The following is a 17,811-nucleotide window of genomic DNA, read 5'->3' on the forward strand; positions in this document are numbered from 1 at the left end:
AGGCCTTTATTACTTCACAGTGGGAGAGAGGGGGAGCTAGAATTAGTCATTTTAGAGGTTGAGAATATATGAACAAAGTGATTACTGGGTAATTATCTGGTAACTGTAACAACTCTGTTGGCTGTTTTTGAGTATTAGGATAGTTTTGCTGACTTTAGAAGTTATTTTCATTTATAAAAAAAATTATGTCTCCTTTTTGTGTTTCTTTTGTTTAATATACAGATCATGGAATCCTCTGGTACACCTTCAGTTACCCTAATAGTAGGCAGTGGCCTTTCTTGCTTGGCCTTGATCACCCTCGCAGTTGTCTATGCAGCATTATGGAGGTATGTAATCAATTAATGCACTTGAAATGGAATGCTCTCTTATTCAGATTAAATCTGACAATATGATAATCATTATGTGTCCTTTCTTTTTAATTTACTAAAAGAAGTATTTTTAGAACAAAGTTATAATCGCTGTGGTTGAACTATAATAAATGAGCTCAATAATAATAATCATAATCATCATCTTACCTAATTTTCTTGTGTTTGCCTATGATGAGAAAATAAAACACACACACTTCTCTTCCCAATTCAAATGATGATAGCTTTCAACAAGTTACTTACCCTCAAACATGGTATTCTTATCCCCCAAGTTCAGTCAATGTTTGTTTCTATTTATCCCAATTGCCATCGAGCTTGAGAGTTTAATTGGTACAATCAAAATAATTTCTCTGTTATAGAAATGTGGTCTCCAAATTCTTAAGTTTTAAGTTTTAAACTTAAGAATTTAAACACATGCTTTCATTATATCCCAGATAACACGTAAATCTTGTATATTATTAATGCATTAACATAATACCACAATGCTATAGGAAAAGCCTCTTGGTTGAATGTCTCCAAAAAGTCAGATTTTGACAAATTGGTTAAAAGAAGTAAAAAATACATAAACAAGGGGATGTGATTGAAAAACTTTGTTCCACAATATTTGAAATTGCGTCTGCTTGATAGTACATGAAAATTTAGTATTTCTTTAAGATTTCTTCTATTAATAAAAATTAGACCTGTATATTTTAGATGTTTTATTATGTCTACTCACATATTGATAAATAGTACATAACCAAATGGCCAAACTTCCTAATGGATTTAAAAAATATTAAGTGTAAAACATTTGTATATTCATCTTGATTATTGAAAATGTCCCAAAATGGTTATTATATTAGTAAATAGACGATTGTATATTATTTCCTTAATACTTGCAATACTAAAATTGCAAAAGTAGTTAGTCCTTGTGTTTTACTGTTACTTAAGTTAAAAAACAATTCAGTTGCAGAAGTAATTATAATTTACTAAAGAAAGGTCATTTGATTTATATCCTTCCCCAAAAAGTTTATGTTTTTTTATATTTTTCACTCTTTTGAGGATAAAAATTAATTGTCCAGGATATTGTCAATGATACTAAAATTTTCAAACTTCAAACAAAAATATGTACACTTTCTTGTTCTATTGACACAAGTGCATAATAGAGGTTCTGCCTTCCTGGGAAGGAGTTATGTGGTAGTAAAACACTGACAGAGTGAGAAACTCATAAAATATGATCAGTCCCATGAAATGAAAGAAATGTTCAGTCTATGCATGGCATTATAGACAATAAGATCCAAGCTTCAGGGGTTAGTCAAGCAGACATTGCCCTGGGAGTAGAAGAGCAAGATGGACAAAGGCTGGGAAGAAGACCACTTTGTCTCCCATAATTGCCTAAATGGCACTTTTTGGAAAATGAAGCAGTGTTTAAGCACCAGGACTTCAGGCAATCTCAACAGTGTCATAATTCATACTCACTGAAGTAATTAGAACTAAGTTCCATTTCTCCATACTTAGGGTTCAGGCACCAATTCCACCTTCTTTTCACCCCTTAATACCTATAGCTAACATTAGCACAAACATTGCCAGTATAAATGCTATATAAAGAAGCGTAAGATTAGTTAGTCCGTAATAAAGTTTTCTTTAATCCAGAAGATACAGGGAAATCACCTATTAGTTTTCTAAGAATTACCCAAACACCTGAAAGGATCTGTTAGTACTTGATGTGAAACTGGGAAGTGTAGAAGGTAGTACCAAGAACAACATAAATTTTGATTCCTAACATTTAGTGGCTAATCAACTCTTTATCTACAAATAGAAGAATTGAAGTAGTATTAATAATTTTATAGAAGTTCCAAGATTCCTAAATTATTAAGTGAATCTTGTAGCATGGCAAATTTAATGAATGTTATAAACGTTAAATTTACCTTGTAACATTATCGTATGGTATTACCGTATGATGACACTCATGTTAGGATCCTGCTACCTTTTTTCCTAATAAAAAAGTTCAAATTTTAAAATCTTTAATGATTTACAAAATGTATGAACATCAGAATTATTTTATTTATAACATAGTATTTTGAAAATTGTTGGTGTCCCTTATAGTCATTAGAAATGTTCATAAAAAAATTAATACACTAAGGTATGTTCTCTTCATCTACAAATATGTTCTGTAGGGTTATTACATCAAAGAGCAACTGAGCATATCTCTTTAATCTATGTATTGAAATGATGCATTTACACATTTTGTTTAAAACTTCAAGTACGTTTATAAAAAGTTTTAGAAGTTGAGACGGTTTTATAGAAAATTTTAAGGCAATAATGTGACTCAATATTAATGAATAGTAGAAATATCTAAAGACTTTCCAGGTGGTCAGTCTGGGTCTTTTATCACCATGATTTTCCTACTTACAGAGCAAATGATATCACTGAAACCATTTTAATAAGGTCATCTCTGTGCTTGTGCTGTCATGAAGCTGTTAACATCATGTAAAGGGTCAATTTTGTGCAGCTCTTAAACTTTTTATGTTACGTCTCCTACTCACAAAGAAGAAACAACTTAATATTTGATGATGTCTTTAGCTTCCCAGTGTGTGGTTTATTATATTTTTAGATACTGATGATGCAGGGACAAGGTTAAGCATTTTGTATTGAGAATTGACCTGGGTTATTCCTATTTGGGTTTGTTTTGTGAAGGAAGGACATTTTTTTTAATACTAAAAAATTGCTTTTTGTATTTTATTATTACTTCTGTTTTTGTTTTGTGTTCTCTTCTGAAATATGTGATGGAATGTGGGGCTTCTGCCTAAATATTCCTCAAAGACAGAGATAGAGAAAGAACTTTGATAGATTTTATTTTCCAAAGAGTGCCTCCAGATCTTTGGCACCCACCTAACCCTGCACAGTAAACCCATGCCTGCTGTGGAAAGTGATTCCGTGTACTAACACAAATTGAGCAGCCTCAAATACACAGCAAGTACAAGTATGTCTTTTTTGTTACTGTCACTCAGTGATTTACCACAGGGTACAGTAAAGCAAAATAACTGTTAACCTTTCAGGGTAAACAGCTGGTAGAACATCCGATTCTGAGCAATTTTCTCCATGGCTTACATCCTTGATACACTTAAAAGTTATATAGCAGAGTGTATATAAACACTTCATCATAAGGGTAAAATATGGCAGACACCAAGTAATTTTCCAGCCTAATGGCAAATTATCATTTGTGGATTGGACTAGTTTTTGGAGATGAAGATTCATTTTTTTGTCTTTCCTTTTTCTTTCTTTTTCTTGTTTGTTTGTTTCTTTTTTTTTTTTTTTTTTTTTTTTTTTTTGGAGCAGTTAGGAAAAGAAAAATATGGAGAGTACCAAACTATATAAAAATATTTGAGGGTATGAAATGGTGGATGAGTGTTCATGGTTTCAGGAAAGTAATGGTTGCTTTCTAGTATACAAGGGGATACTTGAGAATCTGTGTGGGGTTTTTCCTTTTGGTTTCTATTGATTTTATATGGTAATAAACATATATACATAATGCTAATTATAGTAATTGATATATTTTCAAGAAATTTTATATTTTTAGTAAAAAAAATTATATTGATCTCAGATACAACTTGAACTCTGTCAGAAATGCCATGTTGTCTATACTAATGTCTAAAGAAAATAAAATTATTCTAAAGGACTCTAGGACATGCCGCGTCACTATAAAATTGTATCTCTGAGAATAATCTTTATTAAAAAAAGGTTTTCATATATTTTCTTCTATAAAGGATATATTTTAGTATTTCCTTTTCTGGATGAATTTCACCAATTTGCATAATATGGAATTCTTCATCTTGCTGCTGAATTTTAAAGTTGGACATATTCTCTTGTCTCTCTGGCTAGGTACATACGCTCTGAGAGGTCTATAATTCTGATTAACTTCTGCCTGTCTATCATCTCATCCAACATCCTCATACTGGTTGGACAGACTCAGACACATAATAAGGTACGACTGATAATTATTCTGATTCTATTTATGTGTTTATGTTTTGACATAAAGCTGATTATTGATAATCTAAACATTCTAGATGACATGGAGCACTTCTGACAAAAATTATTTTTAAAAATAAAATTTTTCACTAGTTTCTAAATAAAAGCATTGCCTAATCTAGACCAGAAATACATTCCTTTATTTCCTGGGGATTGAGAAGCTGTTTATAATAGTAAAAATATGTTTATGAAACATTATATCAAAGCTCTATGAGTTCAAAGCCTTGGAACATCAGAAGAACAAATTTTGATTCATTATCCTAATTGTAAATAGAATTGCCTGTGTTTTGGTCTACTTTATTAAAACACTGATTCCTAAAAGTCAACTATAAATTGCTTACAAGTATCACATAGATCATGAAAATCTACCCAAAAATTGTCTGTCGGCAATAATTGAAGAGAGTAGTAGGTAAAAGTAAATTTTATGCTTTTCAAACACTTTTACTTCACCAAAAAGCATTTCGGTCCCGAACCAGCATGCAGTTCTTGAACTGCAGTCACTCTGAGCAGAATGTGAAAGTATAAGTTCCATTCATACGGATTGAATTGAGTTGGATGACCATGTTTTTTCCAGCAGTGACTGTCAGCTTTCTTTGGTAAACTACTCTGAATGCATTGTAAGAAACCCATACTAGCAGTCTTAATTTACCCCAATCTCAAAGGAATTCTGGTAAACATTGCTTTGATAACTTTTGTTGATTAATCCAGGCCTGTGGTTTTCTCAGCTTTTTTATTGTCAAATACAGAAGCCAATAATTGAAAATTTTTTCCCCCAGAAGCTATCATTAAAAAAAAAAAAAAGTACTTTTCAGTACTTTTGATAGATTAGATATTTGTAGGACATGTATCAACGTCAAGGATATGGATAGTCTTAATTTTGCTAACCCATGCTCCTAAGACTGCTGATTACCACCCAGAGAATCTGATTTTGGATCTGGGTAATTAGGGCTTAGGAATCTGCTTAGATGATTATGGTGAAGATTTCTTCTTGAACCATATTGGTCTACCAGGAGAGCCCAAGGGGGAGGTCACTAACTCCAAAGAACTGAACAAAAACAATTAACAACCCAATAAAGAGCCTTGTGGAAGTAAAAAGAAATTTAATGTATTTGAATGTCTTGCTTTTTTCTGACTATGTAACATAAATTTTAAAAAAATATATAAATGGGAAAAGGGAAAACAGGAAGAAAGGAGAAAGACCAAAAGTTGAGAAAGATGCCAGCTGGAATTAGGAGAGGAGAAAGAAATGTACAAATAACCAACAGTGGAGAAAATGGGGGTAAACACTGGCATAAGCTGGGAAGGAAAAGGGAAGTGAGGGGAAGTTAAGTACAGATGGAGAGAAGATGGGACTGTAAACCTGAAGGAGTTACTAAATGACTTATCTCACCCTTACCTTTCTGGCTTTTACCTGGCCAGGGCTTCAGATCCTTTAGAGAGGCTCATTTCCTTGTTAATACTGATTCACAGTCCTTGAAACCACGCAGAAGACGAGAGCTTCTCCTCTGAAGTAGGAATTACTTATTGGGTCTGGGAATCAGAAAAAATCAAGCTAGAGTTAGCTTAAGCCTATAGTTTGTTTGGTTTTTTTTGTTTTTGTTTTTTTTTTTCACCAAAGCCCCTTTTTCTGTCTTTGTTTACCCTCCAAACACTCATTACGATATGGAAAACTATCTGATCTTCAGTAGGAAATGTGGTTTTAAGGCTCTTTCATGCTGTATGGCAAAGTTTTTATGAGTTCTAAGCCAGGTGATCAAATGGTAGAATTTTTCACAAGATTTACTACATATTATAGTGATTATTGTCTAAATCATTTCTGTCCAATAGAAATATAATGTAAGCCACAAAGGCAGGTTACATATGCAATTATAATATTTTATTAGCCATATTAAAAAGTGAAAAGAGACAGGTGAAATTAATTTTAATAATATATGTAACTCAGTATATCCAAGAGATGACCATTTCAGCATATAATTAATATTTTTAGATGCGAATACAATATTTTATATTTTTATTAAGTCTTCAGAATTGATTTGTATTTTATACTTCCAGTACACCTCAGTGCAGACTAGCTACATTTCAAGTGCCCAGCAGCTATGTGCAGCCAGTGACTACCATATTATATAGGTCTACATGGTAACGATATTCAGAAACTAGTCTTAAGAAATTCCATTCTTGGCCATTTTGCCTTGCCCAGCTTTTCATTGTCCTTGTTTTTTCATGGCGATGTCTTTTTGATATTTGCAAATATTAGGAACATCAGAGGCAAGATAAGATAAGTCTAGTTTTACTTTTCATTTCTGATTAAAAAGAATGGCTAGTATGGGCTTAGAAAAAAAAAATTAGTTTCCCCAGGTAATTATCTATAGAGTAGATTCCATGTGGTTTTGGGACCATAGTAGTTCTGTTCCAGATAGCCTATCCTAATTTTGGCTTCTATAGTTACTGATGCTGGTGGGGAGGAGCGTTCAGTAGGTAGTAGTAATGATGAGAAAATAAGAAATTATTGGTTTTCTCTTATGCTATGTTAATTTTGCTTTACTGGCTCCGAGTAGATGATTCTGCAAGCCTAAGACAATTCACTATAGCATTGTGACTAAAAGGGAAAAATGTGAACACTGGGGTTTTATTTTTAGTCATTCTTAACAATATCAAGCTTCTGGGGAAAATAATCATATATTTTGTCATGATATGACGAATCGAATTAAATTGACTCTACTTCGCTTTAAATGTGAAATAGCAGTATGTGAAAGCTATACCTTTCTGACTGTATTTGGGATTAGTGATTTTTTAAAAAGGGAAAGAAAAAATACAAAATGTATCCTCTGTATAAACTTATGATCTGTATAACCTCCAGGAAAGTATTTTAAAAGGGTAAAATATTGATCACGGGCTCCAGTATTTTATTTAGGTAGTGTGTAGGACCCCGTTGCTGCTGTGGGCATTTTATAATTGATCAGATTCCTGTCTCTGACTTCCCTGGTAAGTTTTGACGGATGCTTTAGTATTCCACATTTGGAAAAATGGAAACATGTGAGAAAGCTTCTTGATGAACAAGTTACTTGGTACTGCCTCTGAGAGTTGTCATGGTTAGTTTGCGTGAAAACAGGTATTTGGTGCTGATGTCCAGAATCGTTTTGAAGTGTTTTATCGGGGTCTTTCTCTGAACTGCTTGTTGAAATATAATTGACTCTGTTGTCTCACTACTGAGTATTTCTTTTGAGTTAGGAGAGAAGCAAGCTGAAATGCATTGTTTAAAATGAGGTATTCAGATCTTTAAGCTGTAGATTCAGTTGCTAGAAGCAAAGTTAGAAATCAAGTGCAATTTCTTATATCTCTTAATATACATTTATAAAATTTACTGATAACTCATATCGTTATATTTCAAATAGTCTCATAAAGGGTCATTGCCCATTGATATCTTTGTGTAATTTCAGCAAGGATGTTCTTATATCACTGGAATGTTGTTTGTTTTTGAAGAATTTGTGAAGAAGTATGCAATTTTTCTTTAAACTGTGTAGACTATTTTTGGTCCTACTGTTTTGCAGAAAACAAAGATTATTTTGAAAACATATATTCAGAATATGGTTTTCTTAATCATGAAATATATATCTGCTTCTTTCTGAAAGAACTTTGAAATGATTTATCATATTAAAGGCTTCATAATATGCTTTTTAATTGATGAAAGCCTAATTTGGCAAAACTCTTTCCTTTCTTTGGGGGGGGGTAGACAATAGTAGCCACCCAAGAAGTTTAAAATACCAAGAGATAAATTCTCTCCCACAGCCTCCCTACCAGGTTATAATGAAAGCAAGTCAAGTCCAGATTCTATCACACAGTTAGATATTTTTTAGATAAACACTTATTAGCATATCGGGAACAAACCTGTTTTATAAGCTCAGGGAAAATCCTAGATCTTTGTCATTTTAGACACTTTGACCACACGTTGTTTGCAACATTCACTTGAGGTGGGCATAGCAACACTTTAGAAGCAGTCTTCTGCGTCCTTTAGTCACCATGATGCAATCAGAAATCCTCCTACTTTTAATGTCTAGACACACAATGACTGGGAATAAAATTGTGGTCCCCATCTCTAAGACATGCTGGATATAGGTGTCAATGAAATCTTTCATACAGTCACATCACGAGTAAGAAGTGTTTAACAATATTCGCTAATCCACATATCCCTAAGCCTTTATTGTCATCAAAGGGAGCCCGTTAATACACCCACTATAGTGATTAACCAGATAGTAGTTCATCAGTAAAGACCAACCTTTTATATTCAGTTTGATGACTCAAGTGTTGAGTGTGGACAAATCCACCTGGATCAAAAGGGCTTGGGAGTCGCCACCTCTGGAGTATGGCCATTTTGAATATAGTGTTAGCTGACTACCCTGTTGTGTGCATTCCTGGACAGCTCCTACAATTAACGGTTACACTAACTGGCACATATGTAGTATCATTCTGAGAATACCAAAGTGTTATAAATTATAGGCATCCTAAAAAGACATCCTAAAAGTTAAGTATTTGAAAGTAATAATCAACTGTGAGAAGGCAAAGTTAGACACTATAGTCTTAAGAAACCCGGCAAAAGTTCTCATTGACATATCAAAGGGGGCTTTCCAAATTATTTCAAATGGGTAAACATTTCCTTAGCACTGCTTAGGAGGAATTTACCTCATGTTTCTTTATGTATGGACCATTGAATTATATAATGAGCTATGTCTTTTAATTCCGTCTTACAAAAAATACAAAAATTCTCTTTGTTGGAGCACTTTTTAAGAGTCAGTACTCTACAAAGCTTTTTTTCTTCATCTCATGTTTATTTACCTTTTATAAAATGTTGTTTTTGTTCTGTAGTTTGTATACAGATAGTTAGGAAAGATAGGCCAAACTAAAAGGCAGTGGTCATTCTAATGGAGGATGTTTTTGTGTTGTCAGGATGTTTTTTTAGAAATAAAATCTTGAATTTGAATACCTTTAATTGGGTGAAACACCCTCTAATGCACCTATATCTTCCATGACTTTCTTTTGCTGGAGACCCAGATTCTTCAGCATTTACCTACATCTGTGGCCTCTGAATGTGTATGTGTTCAGTTTCTGAGGAGGAATATTGAATGTTTATTTTCAGCTACCCGTTCTGCCCCTCCTGGTACCCTCTGAAATAGTCTGCCCCTCCTCTTGAGATTCAGTGCTCTGCATGCCGTCCTGGAGAGAACCATCTCGTGGGTGGTGATGGTCGAATAGGCATTTTCAGACAGACAGACCTAAGCACCCTAAGCCTGCTATTTCCTGGTTATATGATCTTGAGTATGATACTCAGTCTCTCTGGACCTTAACTTCTTGTTAAGGCCTCCCTTATAGTGGTGTTGTCAAGGTAATATGAGGTGGTACCTATGAAGCGCCTTAAAGCATTCCGTAAACAGTAGCTGTGATTATGGAGATGATGATAATGATGACTCCCAGGTGTGCATCTGATTTATACTTCTCTTCTGAGCTTCATATTTCCTCTTGTCCAAATTTCTGCTCACCACCAAATTCACCATTTGTGTCCCTGCTCCGTAATCCAACACATTATATATAAATTGAACATATTTCCTGTGGGCTCCAACCCAGTTACCTAAGCTGGGAGTCTAGGAGTGAACCTTAATGTCTCCTCCTCCCTCACCTAGTGGATCCAGTAAGTCACCCCTCCTGTGCCAGTTGCACCCTTAAATTCTTCTCAAAGCCAGCTTTTTCTTCTGTCAGGTACTGATCATCTTCGGTGGTCTACCACTTCCAGCATCATTAAACACACTCTCTATCTTTGTAGCCCAAGTCATGGAGTGAAAAGTCAAATCTGACCACTTGACTTCCCTGTATATTTGTTGCTGCTGGTCACCTCCTTACAGAGTGGTTTTCAAACTGCTCAGACACAAGCAGTGAAAAATGTTTTGTCTATCTGTGAAGGTTTCTGTTCACTGATTTTCTTGCATTAATATATTGGGGCTCAGAAATAAATTTTATTGAGAAAGAGTTCTGTAGCTTACAAAACTCGAGAGACCTTGGACATGACCTAATGTTGACCTCTCCATTCTCATTCTTTCTTACTGACTTTAATCACACCAGCAACATCACACTGCTTACAGTTTTTCAAAATTATTTTATGGATTCTTGTTCCTTGCTACCCTTCAGCCGGACTTTCCAAACATCTTCATTCTCTGACACTGCTCAGTCCTTTCCTGGGTAGGAAACCCTTCTCTGTCTTCTACTCTTAGGTACACTGGTTCTGGGGCTCCATGATTTCCAGTGCATACTTAGAATCTTCTATTGTATTACCTGCTTCTAACCAGACTATTCTTAAGGCAGGGCTAGGTTACATTTATTCTTCAAATTTTGCCAACATATAGTATTTATTGGATGAATGAGTACATGCATTTATTTGAGTCCACCATTTGGGCCTATACCTCTGAAGCTAATAGCTGTAGTTAATTTTATAAGGGTTAAGGTTTCCCACTGTAGGCAGAATCTAAGCCAGTATGGTGATAAGGACTATTTTCCTGGGGCCTGTTCTAAGCTCTAAGTGATTGATGGCATATTTATGGGTGATCTGGTTCCTGGGTTTTAGTTAAGGAGACTCTGAAACCTAGCAAATGTGGAACTTCTCACTTGATAAGTCATGGAAAATAATGTTCATAATCTTCAGAAGAAATGTGCTTATTCATAATTCCTCTCATAGAACTCATTTCCTGCCAATAATGTCCCAAATGTATGTTTATTATGTCTCAAATGTGTGTGCGATACTAATGGCTGAAGCTAAAGCTTCCTATTTAGATTTATTAAAATCTAATTTATTGACTTGCTATGATGTTTGTAAAAGGATTTGAGTGCAATAAGCTTATGTGTGATTCATTTGAGCCCTTTTGAGGTATCTTTCTAATTCTGCCAAGGCTCTTCTAGATTCCCAAAAACCTTTATCTAACCAGGGAACATAATGGTTGGTTAGTTTCCTGATTTTCCCAGGCTCCCAGCAACGAAGGATTATTTTGTTCACAAAGTGACAGTATGCTTTAATCTTCTTATCCCCTGATGATACATTTCTAGTTTTGTGTGGTAGGAGTCAAATCACATTATCAAAGTCCATTTCAAAACAGGGCAAAAGATCAATATGAAGGATCAGTTTGAAACAAGCAAAGAAAATGAAAGTGGAATTATTTGACAATAAGGAGTTACTGAAATGGTTTGAGATATCAGGAGCCAGATAACTATGAGTGCCAGTTTACACACTCAGTGTGCATTCTTAGGTCAAACTACAAAGCTGGGCGAAAGTCCCAGTGTGAGCATTCATTCAGCAGGGGGAGTAGATCATAAATCTCAGGCTTCAGTGCTGGGGGGAGTTGCTCTGGAGATGCCAGACCTATTCCTTTTTCTTTTTTTAAGCTTTTATTTATTTATTTATTTGAGAGAGAGAGAGAAGGAGAAGGGGGAGGGACAAAGGAAAAGGGAGAAGCAGGCTAAGCAGGGAGCCTGACTTGGGACTCCATCCCAGGACTTTGGGATCATGAATTGAGCCAAAGGCAGATGTTTAACCGACTGAGCCACCCAGGTGCCCCGTGCTAGGCCTATTCTGATTACCTTTGTTCGTTCATCCTCTAGCGGCAGAACTGTTCTCCAGACAATATAAAGAGACTCCTTGATGTGGCCAATTCCTGGTCTCCATCCTCGCCACCCTCACTTTGGAACTGGCTTTCATGATTTCTCAGTTGGACTACCATAACATTCTTTTAACTTTGGTCTACTCATTGAGCTTTTGTTTGTGTAATCTCTTCTTTCATTCTACTGTGAAAAATACCTTAAATTTAAATAAAAAGTAAATGCCTGATTATGCCATTCCCCAGCTTCAAACTCTACAGTGGGTCTGTAGGACTCATGAGATTAACTGCATTTTCTGATCATCACTGACATTCAGAGCTATCGCTAGTACAGAAACTGACTTCATGGGAAGTAAAAGGGCATTTCTTCTGGGTAGATGAGTTATAAAAATAGCCTTCTCTCTCCAGGATGAGACAGCCTCTAGAAGGGCTTTGGTCTTCCATTTCTTCTCTCTGCTGGGGGAGAAGAGCTGTCTCTGTGCTTTCCAGGGTGTCCCATGTCCACTGGAGTCACTCTTGCCCTGTGCCTCTGTACTTATTTTTACTTTGCCTCATAAACTCCTGTCACCTTTTAGGAGTTGGCTTATGTAAATCTTCTTAGTGAAGTCTGCCAGTACTCCTTTCTGCTTCCATAGTACATGGTATATACCTCTGTTGTCAGCACCAATCACATTATTCTGTAACTATTCATTTTCTGATCAGTCTTGCCCACCGTACTGTGATTCTCAAAGGGGGTGTTTTTCCTCTTGTTTCTAGGCTTTGAAACCACTACTATTAGTACTTATTTTATACGTGGTATGAAATTAATAAATGTTGAATGAATCAATGAAGCAAGCTGTGGCTCTTAAACTAAGGATAATATAACAGGAGTACAGCCATTTTAACATTAGGACCCTATTTGAAATAATTGCAACTTAGGTCAATTTTTTTTATGTTAATGTTGTTGTTTTATGATGAGAGAAAAAAGTTGAGGAAAACACTAAAGACTTACAGAACATTTTTGAGACCTTCCTTTGATGAGAGATGATTGAGTTGAATTGGATTTTATCTGGATTCAGGAATATCTGAAAGAATTTGAGAACTTAAGTGACTCTCAATGTGTCTGTAAAAAGGTTGAAGATTATCTGTTTTTCTCCCCTAGAATCAAGCCAATAGAGAAATTAAAAATTTCTCTGTACGTATGTCTTCTCACCCTCCCTCTTCTCAGTACGTAATATGAACTGGTCAGAAGTTTGGCTAATGTCAGCAAGGGAGCCATGTTGTATGATTAGAGCTGATAATGTTTATGAGGATTCTGAATACATGGTAAAGTACTAAAGTGCTTAAAAAAAAACCACATAAAGTGAATTATTTTAAATCCCATATTCTCACAAAACTCAAAGGCCCTTGAGATAAGATTATAATAGAGTTTTCAATGACCCATTATACTAACTTTGAGGCTATATCTCTCTAAGGTGAATGTGGGATGAAGAGAGGAGGATTGAGGTTATTACTGAAGATCATTGACCAAGACAAAATTTGTCTCAGTGTGAGATTGGTGGAGAGTATAAGAGAGAACTCCTTTCACAAATACTTTAGGATCTAATTCAAGGGTTGGCAAGTTTTTGGGGTAAAGGGCTGTATAGTGAAGATGTTAGGTTTTGTGGGTCAGACCATCTCTGTCACAGTGACTCAATTTTGCTGTTGTCGCTCAAAAGTAGCCCTACACATAAAGAAACGGATGTGGTTGGATTTAGAGAAAAGAACTATAATGTAAGGTGAGGACAGGCCATTTTTAGGGTGATGGTTTTATGTAAAAATGCCCTTCAGTTCTGAAGTTATCTACCCAAGTTTAGTCTGTGTAGCCTGCAGAACTAGAACAGGAGACCTTAGCAGTTTCTGAAAAGGCTTCTGCAGAGATAAAAAGGAAGTGAAAAACACTTTGAATTCCTTCCTTGGAAGCAAGAACTAAACAGAATTTCTTCACATATGGTGACTATTAGTTACCAGTATATAAAAATTAAAATAAACCATGAATCAAATCACTCTCAACCAAACAGGGCATTTTATGAATTGAAGAAGCTAAAAGCGGGTAACAAATGCCCAGTGCATGAGACAACAAAGCTGGCCTCTTTGTAGAAGAAAACTTCTTAACGTTCAGCCATAAATGTTAAAGCTCCTATTAAAAAAAGTCTCTCACCTGACAGTCTTGGGCAGAAAAGTAACATCTGACACAGAAAATAGGGATGGCAGAGTCCAGCTAATTCTTCACTAAAATCATCCATAGACAGAACAGTTCTTTTTTTTTTTTCTTTTAGCCTCTCAGCCTCTGGTCCTCACTTTTCCTAAAAGCTGTATTATTATTATTATGTATATTCTAATCATTGCTATGATAAACTTCAGAACTAAAGCACAAACACTAATGCCTGTTACCAGAAAAAAATAAACATGTTTGAAGATTAAATTCTGGTTTTCACTCCTTTTGTGATGCTAGCCAGTTAATTTTAAATTTTAAACCTTAAAGAAAGAAGTAGCCATATGACTGAGTTGAATCTAGTTCTTAACTACGAAATTTAAGATGTATGAAATTCAAAGGGAGTAAATTAAAATATTTATAGTCATCCTAGTTTGCTAGTGTACTGAATCAAAGATTAAGGTTTCGATTGTAATGTAAAGAAGAAATGATTAACAGGAAAAATACAATGACAAATTTTAATTCATGAATATTCATGATGAAGGCCTGTTTATGCATTCTGTGTTAAACTACAATATACATAGTTTTTATATATCTCTATAGATGGATGTTTCTTTGGTACATGATACATCAATATATGCACACAATTAGGACTAGAAAGAATTTCAAATGAATCTTATCTTTGTGTACTTTACATTCTTCTTGTTAATTACATTTTATTTGTATTTCAAAATGATTTTTCCTAATGGGTAGGAATGCCACATATGGCTTTTACAAAATATGAATTAATTCTATTTTTCTCATTTTCTTTCTCATTTACTTATTATTTCTTTCTGTTCAGAAACTTTCGTTACGTATTCTCCTAACTTTCAAAATAAAGTTACAAAGTGAATCCTCTATATCTAAGAAAGAACACCGTTTATAGAAATGGAATAGAAAATCTGTATTATCTATTACTGCGTAACAAATTACCTTAAACTTAGTGCCATAAAGGGAAATATAATCCTCACGGTTTCTATGAGTCAGGGATTTGGGAGCGATCTACCGGGCAGTTCTCTCTCAGCATCTCTCACAAGGCTGCAGTCCAAACGTGAGAGTAACAGTCATCTGAAGGTTTGATTGGGGTGGAGGATCTGCTGTAACCTGGCGCATCATTCCAGGTGTGATGGGAGTGTCGCTTATTCTAAATGAAGAGTTTTTAAGCTTTACCATTTACTGGCCATGTACCATTTGTCGAGTTATTTAACCATTCTCCACACACCAGCCTAGTTATCTTTTTAAATTGTAAATGTAAATCAGATCATGACACTTGTCTGCTTAAAACCCTTCAATTAAATAAGTTTAACCCTTCAATTAAAGTAAGTTTAACCCTTCAATTAAAATAAGTTTAATTAATTAATAATAAGTTTCTCTTACACCTGGAAGGAAGTCCAAAACCCATAACATGGCCCACAAGCTCCTAAATGACCTGGTCTCTAAGTACTTCTCCCACCTCACCACCTCATATTCATTACTTTTCTTGTCACTGTATTCCCGTCATGCTGGCCTTCCACTAGAATCACTATAGAAGTAGCTAATAAGCCATCAGCCAGGTGACCATATGCCTGGTTTGTGCCTCTTGTCCTGGTTCAATTATTAGCAATGGCACTTACAAAAGTATCCCATCAATTATATCCTTTGCCTAGCATACAACTCTTTCCCCCACCTCAGGGCTTTCTTACATATTCCTCCCTCTGCCACAGTTCATCTTTTATTCTTAGGCTAGCCTGGCTAACTTATACATGTCCTTTTCAGAGAAGACTTTCCTGAAATCCCATTCCCCCCAAGTCAAAACACTACAGTAGTTTTCTTGTTACTCTTTCTCAGGGAACCCATTATTTTCTTTATAACCATTTCTTAATTGGTCATTTTATTTTTAAGTTCAGAAGGAAAGGGACATTCTCTACTTAATTTATACTACATACCTAGTGCCTAGCACAGTACCTGGCACATAGCAACAAGCACCCATTAAATATTTTTCATTGAATGAAGCAAATGTCTAATTTTCTGTTGTTGTTCTTTTCTAATCAAGCAGTGGGGAGGGGATGTTATGAGGATCAAGTATAATTACATCTAGGACACAACAAACTGGCATACAATAAACTTTTAATTGAGGTTAAATTTACATACAGTGAAATGCACAATGAATCATGTGATGAGTTTTCACCAACCCGTACCTATGTAACCAATACCACAATCAAGATATGAAACATTACCATCACTCTAGAAAGTTATCCCTGCTCTCTCCGAGGCAACCCCTGTCCCCCGTGGGCACCATTGTTCTGATTTCTGTCCTCATACATCAGTTTTGTCTGTTTAGGAATTTCATATAAATGGAATCCTATGAGTACCTTTTTGGTCTGGCTTTTTTCATTCAGTATATTTTTGAGATGCAGCGATACCGTGTGTGTATTCTTAGTTAATTCTGTTACATTGCTGAGGATTGTTCTCTTGTATGAGTGTAACACAGTTTGTTGATCCATCCTCCAAATGGTAGGGCTTCAGATTGTTTGCAATTTTTTTGTTACTGTGAATAAAGCTGCTTTAAACTACATGGACAAATTTTTCTATGATCATATATTCTTATTTCTCTTGGGTAAATACCTAGGAGTAGAATTACTGGGTTAAAGGCAAGTTATAGTATTTTTAACTTAAAAAAAAAAACTGAACAGATTTCTAAAATTATTGTACTGTCTTATACGCTAACCAGCAATCTGTGATAGTTCAGTGTTCCATATCTTTGCCAACATTTTAATTTACATTTTCTTAATAGCTAATAAGGTTTGGCATCTTTTCATGTGCTTATAGGCCCTTTTATGTCCATTGCTGGAAGTCTCTGTTCAAGTCTTTCCTCCCTTAATAAATAGGATTGTTTGTCTTTTTATTACTGCTTTATAAGGGGTTTTTGAAATGTATTTGGGATACAAGTCTTTTGTGTTAAAAAAAAAAATACATATATGTAATATTTCATATATATGACATTATACCTACATATTATTTTCTCTGTGGCTTACTTTTGCATTTTTATTAATGGCATCTTTTGCTGAGTAGTTTTTAATTTTGTGAAGTGTACTTTATCATATTTCTCTTTGTGTTTTGTGAGTTCTCTATAAGAAAGAGATCTTTGCATACTCCTTAAGGTCATGAAGATATTCTTCCATATCATTTTCTGTAAGCCTTATAGTTTTGCCTTTTATGTAGATCTATCATATGTCAAATTATTTTTGTGTGTGTGATATGAGGTATGGGTTGGAGTTCATTTCATTCCACATAGATATCCAATTGTTGTGGCACCATTTGTTGAAAAGATTTTTTTCCCCATTGTATTGCTTTGAAAAAAATATTGTCTAGAAATCAGAAAATTTGAATTCTCTAACTTCATTCTTTTTCAAGATTATTTTGTCTACTCTAGACTCCTTGTCTAGATCCTTTTGTCTAGAACTGATATCTGCTTTCAATAACCGTGAAGTTAGTGGCAGTGGGTATGGCTCTGCTTCATAAAATAGAATCATAAAGGTTTTATGACCAATTAGATAAGGTTACTGGGAAAGAAGGGGGACATCACTAATTGTGGTGTTCCTTTGGGCTATGACATAAT

At 34.9% G+C, this 17,811-nt stretch overlaps 1 protein-coding gene across 3 annotated transcripts in view; it reads left to right on the forward strand.

Moving 5' to 3' along the window:
* The window catches only part of ADGRB3 (adhesion G protein-coupled receptor B3), a 695,949-nt gene that overhangs the window by 542,651 nt on the left and 135,487 nt on the right, over positions 1–17,811 (forward strand). For all 3 annotated transcript variants that reach the window (XM_026507135.4, XM_048219740.2, XM_057303989.1), the window contains 2 exons: positions 223–326; positions 4,224–4,326. In XM_026507135.4, coding sequence (XP_026362920.3) covers positions 223–326; positions 4,224–4,326 — 207 coding nt within the window. The remainder of the gene's footprint in view (positions 1–222; positions 327–4,223; positions 4,327–17,811) is intronic.

This window comes from Ursus arctos, unplaced genomic scaffold, assembly GCF_023065955.2.
Source record: "Ursus arctos isolate Adak ecotype North America unplaced genomic scaffold, UrsArc2.0 scaffold_29, whole genome shotgun sequence".
NCBI classification, from domain to species: domain Eukaryota; kingdom Metazoa; phylum Chordata; class Mammalia; order Carnivora; family Ursidae; genus Ursus; species Ursus arctos.